At 43.4% G+C, this 6,000-nt stretch overlaps 1 protein-coding gene across 1 annotated transcript; it reads left to right on the top strand.

The window, feature by feature from the left end:
- The first annotated feature begins 888 nt into the window (after nucleotides 1–888).
- Nucleotides 889–5,827, top strand: LOC129855740 (synaptotagmin-2-like). The gene is made up of 8 exons (XM_055923724.1): nucleotides 889–1,042; nucleotides 2,706–2,884; nucleotides 3,084–3,173; nucleotides 3,824–3,991; nucleotides 4,154–4,321; nucleotides 4,482–4,599; nucleotides 4,963–5,096; nucleotides 5,327–5,827. The coding sequence occupies exons 1-8, from the start codon at nucleotides 889–891 to the stop codon at nucleotides 5,534–5,536; spliced, it is 1,221 nt and encodes a 406-aa protein (XP_055779699.1). The 3' UTR covers nucleotides 5,537–5,827.
- The last annotated feature ends 173 nt before the right edge of the window (nucleotides 5,828–6,000 follow it).

Here is a 6,000-nt window from a genome sequence, read left to right as displayed (position 1 = left end):
ATTAAGCATTGTAAGAAGGGCTATATAAATACATTTGATTTGATTAAGCAGTTGGTTAAGTTGGCTTTTTTACAGTACAACCCCTGGACCGGACGCTATTTTATCACAGGGCCTTACCTACCAATCTGTCTTTTTAAAGCTGAGTGCCAAGCAAAGGTGCATTGACTCAGTTGACTTACCATGTTTCGGGAAAAATGGTATGACTCAGCAGGGTACACTTTAAAATAAAGGTGCAAGTTGGAACAAAATAAGGTTATTGAGAGTAATTCCATATGGTAACCATTGTAGGGTCTCTAGAAAACCTTGAATGGGATGGTTGTTTGAAGAATCATACAAAAATCCCAAACCAGAAATGTTTCGGCCCGAAAGGACTGCAATTTAATAGCCCTGCTGTAGGGTTTAAGACTTATTTGCATATTTCCCAGGGCACCTTTCCAGTGAATTTTTGTTACTTGTACCATCTATGACTGTGTTTGCTGGTGACAGAAACATGGTTGATGCATTCATTCATTTTCAATCCTGAGGCCTTCAACAAGTGAGACCTAAGTGAATATGCAAAAATTGACCTGCAATAGAGCATGCTGGGGAATATGATAATAATATCAACAGGTTCTTAAATGGGGGAAAGTTCTCCAAGGAACCTTAAGAGCTGAGGAAGAACCATTTAAACAACATTTCATTTTTTTCAGTGGATCGAACTCCCAACCTTCCAGTCTCCGGGCAGACACTCGAAACAAACAAGGCCACTGAGTTGGTTAGCAGCAACCCTAACCCTATCTAGTTTACTTACTTACCCGGATGTTTAGAAATTATGGCATATTAAAATGTTTATTAAACTACTCGAAAGTGATTGCTTTTTTGTCTCCTCTGCCTTTTAGCTGAGCTGCGATGCGATTGGCCAGTGTGCAAGCGCGGCCCCGTCGGGTGGCTGAGGAGAGAGAAGAGCCGCCCCCAGGCCCCGCCCCTCTCTCCACTCATCACTCTGACCACCAATTCAAGAATATGAAGAGCAAGTTCTTCAACGAACTCACCCACATGCCAAGTGAGCCCTGAACACAAACACACACACACACACACACACACACACACACACACACACACACACACACACACACACACACACACACACACACACACACACACACACACACACACACACACACACACACACACACACACACACACACACACACACACAGTCTTGTACAGCTAACCTTGTGGGGACATACAATTCAGTCCCATTCAAAATCCTATTTTCCCTAACCCCTAACCCTAAACCTAACCCTAATCCTAACCCGTACTCTTACCCTAACCCTAACCCTAACCCAAAAACCTAAACTTTATCCTAACCCTAAACCTAACCCTAGCTCCTAACCCTAACCCTACAACTAACCCTAGCTCCTAACCTTAATATTTAACTTAATTCTAACCCTAACACTAATTCTAACCTCGTTTACTATTCTTGTAGGGACTTCTGGTCCCCACAAGAACAGTTAAACACGTCCACACACACACACACACACACACACACACACACACACACACACACACACACACACACACACACACACACACACACACACACACACACACACACACACACACACATCCATCGCTCATTCTGTGTGTGTAATTTCGTTTCACATAATGTCCTCTCATCATTTCTTCTCTTTCATTTCATACCCTGCTTTTCCTACACTTATCACAGATCATAAACTCAAAAGTAAGTTAATATTGTTTTCCCATCGCTTTTGCTCTCCTTTCCATCCCTCCTCACAATAACATGTCAGATATCATTGTTCCATAACATAAGGCTACACGAGGCCATGTTGTGTTATACACTAGGTGTACAAAACATTAAGGACACCTGCTCTTTCCATGACATACACTGACCAGGTGAATCCAGGTGACAGCTGTGATCCCTTTGAATGTTTGTTTTACAAAGTCTTTGTATAATGTATAGTCTGTATTCCCCTGACTGTCTGTAATGTTTGGATACTCTGTTGTATTATCTGTTTTTCTACATTGCATATTTTGGGTTGCTTAAAAAAAAGGGTAAAAAAAATACCTGATCCCTTATTGATGTCACTTGTTAAATCCACTTCAAGCAGTGTAGATTAAGGGGAGGAGACAAGTTAAAGAAGATTTTTTAAGCCTTCAGACAATTGAGAAATGGATTGTGTCTGTATGCCATTCAGAGGGTGAATGGGCAAGACAAAATATTTAAGTGCCTTTGAACAGGGTATTGTAGTAGGAGCCAGGTGCACCGGTTGGTGTCAAGAACTGTAAGACTGCTGGATTTTTCCACGCTTATTAACAGTTTTCCGTATGTATCAACAATGGCCCATCACCCAAAGGACATCCAGCCAATTTGACACAACTTTTGGGAGGCATTGGAGTCAACATGGGCCAGCATCTCCCTGTGGAATGCTTTCGCCACCTTGTAGAGTCCATGCCCTGACGTATTGAAGCTATTCTGAGGGCAAAAGTGGGAGGGTGAAACTCAATATTAGGAAGGTGTCCTTAATGTTTTGTACACTCAGGCCTTATGTAGGGTTATGACATATACACTATGTACAGAATGTTGTATAATAGATAGCATAAGACTACATAAGTAGTATATGTATGTTATATGTATGTTGTCATGTATGTTGTATTATAGATGTCATAAGGCTATATAAGGCCTATGTCTCTCTCTCCCCCAGTGCCCATGTGGGCAATAGGAGCCATAGTGGTGGTGGTGCTGGCTCTGGTGGCCTGTCTAGGTTTCTGTATCTGGAAGAAGAGTATCAACAAGGGCAAGAAGCCCAAGAAAGCACGCGAGAGGAAAGGAGGCCGAGGCAGAAGAAAGAAGGAGGGAGCCGGAGAAGGAGAGGAGGGCAAGGTGAGAGGAGACAGAGGGAGGGAGGGCAATATAGTGTGTGGTGTAATGGGTTCAAGTACCTCATTTGCAACTGGGTTTGAAATTATCTGAAGTGATTTCCAGATGTAGTGTCAGTAACTGTGTGAAGGGAGAGACTAATGCAGTGGATGTGTAATGATACCTGTGATAAATGATTGATTTGATGTTCTCTCTCATTAAGGAAGGAGAGGGTAAGGAAGGAGAGGAGGAGGAAAAAGAGAATTTCGGAAAACTGGAGTTCACCCTGGACTACAACTTCACTGACAACCAGGTGTGTGTGTGTCTGTGTGTCTCTGTGTGTGTGTGCATTCGTGTGCATGCGTTTGTGTGCATTTCTGTCTTGTCCTCCTTGACATTTGACCTCCTTGATGTGAATTGTCTGACTAATAACACGTCTAAAGGCTCTCTGACCTCTGTTCTTTGTCTGCTCAGCTCTCAGCTTTAACCTCTGACCTCTTATTTGTGTCCTCAGTGACCTATGACCTTTTCCTCTTAACGGCTGAGCATTAAGCTGTGACCTTTAGAGGGGACATTTTCTATCCGCTCAACCGCTCTTACATTTAAAAGTCAGTTTAAGTGTACTGCGCTATTATGCAACTTGAATTGGATCCCAGTAAACATTGCATATATGTGACAAATGAAATAATTTGGGGGATGAAGTCCTGTGCTGTTGTTTTGAAGAGTTCCGTTTGTGTTTGGAAAAATCTCAGGTTTAATTTTGCTGCATTTCCGATTGAGACGTAATTTTCAGCATTTATCGTTCCCTTTAAAAGCTGCATTGCAATAGCCCTATATGGATTGAATCCCAGCCGAAATCCGCCTAAATTATCACTGTGTTCAGATCTTACGGACATTGATAAAAATATTTTGACTGCCGTTGCTTACCTCTGACCTTTTCCCCCTCTCTGCCCCCTCTTCCAGCTGATCGTGGGTATCCTGCAGGCTGAAAACCTGCCAGCCATGGACATGGGCGGCACCTCAGACCCCTATGTCAAGGTCTACATGCTGCCAGACAAGAAGAAGAAGTTTGAGACCAAAGTCCAGCGCAAGAATCTCTGCCCCGTGTTCAATGAAACCTTCATCTTCAAGGTCAGTATGGGGTGCTGGAGAATAGACAGTGATAGAGAGATGTGGTATTCATTCATGTGTATATGTAAAATCCTTAGAAAAGCTCTTACAGTACTGAGGTTTATGTAGTCGAGAACACTCTGTCCTGACCGTCTCCTTCCTGTTCTGTGTGTTCGTCCACAGATCCCCTACCAGGAGCTGGGGGGTCAGACTTTGGTCCTACAGGTTTTTGACTTTGATCGCTTTGGTAAACACGACGTGATTGGACAGATCTCCATCCCTATGAACAGTGTGGACCTGGCTCAGCCACTCCACGAATGGAGGGATCTGGTAGGAGGAGAGAAAGAGGAGGTGAGGACGGATGAATACAGTCTGTTTGGGTTTAGGGTGCATGTTTTTTTTTATGTCTACCTGTCTGTGTCTGTCTGTCTTTGCATATCAAACTATATCAAACTGTCTATTTTAATACATCTTTCTATCTTCGTGCCTGTTTGTGTTTGTCTGGTCACAGGTAGAGAAGCTAGGAGACATCTGTATCTCTCTGCGCTACGTCCCCACGGCCGGTAAACTGACCATCAACATCATGGAGGCCAAGCACCTGAAGGCGATGGACTGCGGAGGCTTGTCAGGTGACCTTCTATTAGTTCTTACACTCTCCTAGTCAATACTAGCCATGCTGTGACGTTTCTCTCTTCTAGTCAAAACTAGACATTCTGTGACGGAAAACTCAACTAGTTAATACTAGCCATGCTGTGACATTACGCTATCCTAGCCAATATTAGCCATGCTGTGACCTATTAATGACATCTGGTTGCCTACATTTTGTTGAAGTAATTCAACTTAAACCATTGGGCAGCATTACAGAGTTGCAGACACTACACATGAATCTACTGCACAATCATTTGTCCTCAATGTTCTTCATCCAAGTGGCTCACCCTCTGTTTGACCTCTGTAACTAACTTTCCTCTCTACCCCATGCCTTTTCCTACCAGATCCCTTCGTTAAAGTGGTGCTGCAGCACCAAGGCAAGCGGCTGAAGAAGAAGAAGACAACAGTCAAACAGAACACTCTGAACCCCTACTTCAACGAAAGCTTCAGCTTCGAGATTCCCTTTGGCCAAATACAGGTATGTACAACAAACTTCCCATAAGGAAGACATCTTGGGGTCGTGATAACAGGTTTTCCTGTGGGTTGGGCGACCTGTGTTTGAGGACTCTCCCGGTGTTTCTCTAGAACATTGCACTCTCCTAACATTTCCTGCTGTATGTTGAACAACACTGTACGTGTGGTGGTATTTTGATTTCATCTGACTTTTTTAACTTGATGCTTTTTCCGCTCTTCCCTTTCTTCTTGCAGAAAGTCCAAGTGTTGATCACAGTGTACGATTACGACAAGCTGGGCAGCAACGACGCCATCGGGAAGGTTTGGATCGGCTTCGGTGCTTCAGGGGTGGGCCTTCGCCATTGGTCAGACATGCTGGCCAATCCAAGACGTCCCGTGGCCCAGTGGCACGCCCTGTGTCCTGAGGAGGAGGTGGATGAGGCCCTGAAGAAACCCATCCGCTAAACGTTCACTGACACGTCACTGAACATTCTTGTACATGTTAAAACAAACAACATAAGACCTGAAAACTACACAACAGTGGATAAGCTTCACCCAAAAGACCACAATAGTGCTGATCATGACATTACGCACTACTGACAGTAGAAACTCAAAGAAAGCAAATTTAACTACCACTCAAACACTACAACCCACCTGATATTTCTGATAATTTTTTGGGGGTACTCTCTCCTTCCTTATTATTCTCCATAGAAAATCAAAAGAATGAACTTTTTTTTTGCGTATTAACTAATTCTACTGTATGTTTTAACTTTTGTGTCCATTTTGACCATTTTGATGTTAACCTGTCTAGGATCAGCGTGGCGCTAGCGGCACACCCCCCCCCCCCCCCACTGAAAAACCAGTGCCGCGAAATTCAAAAAAAATATTTTTTTAAAATATTTAACTTTCACACATTAAAGTCCAATACA

This window comes from Salvelinus fontinalis, chromosome 5 (genome assembly GCF_029448725.1).
Source record: "Salvelinus fontinalis isolate EN_2023a chromosome 5, ASM2944872v1, whole genome shotgun sequence".
NCBI classification, from domain to species: Eukaryota; Metazoa; Chordata; class Actinopteri; order Salmoniformes; family Salmonidae; genus Salvelinus; species Salvelinus fontinalis.
Note: the sequence above shows the minus strand (reverse complement) of the source record. Positions and strands in the feature narration are given on the sequence as shown.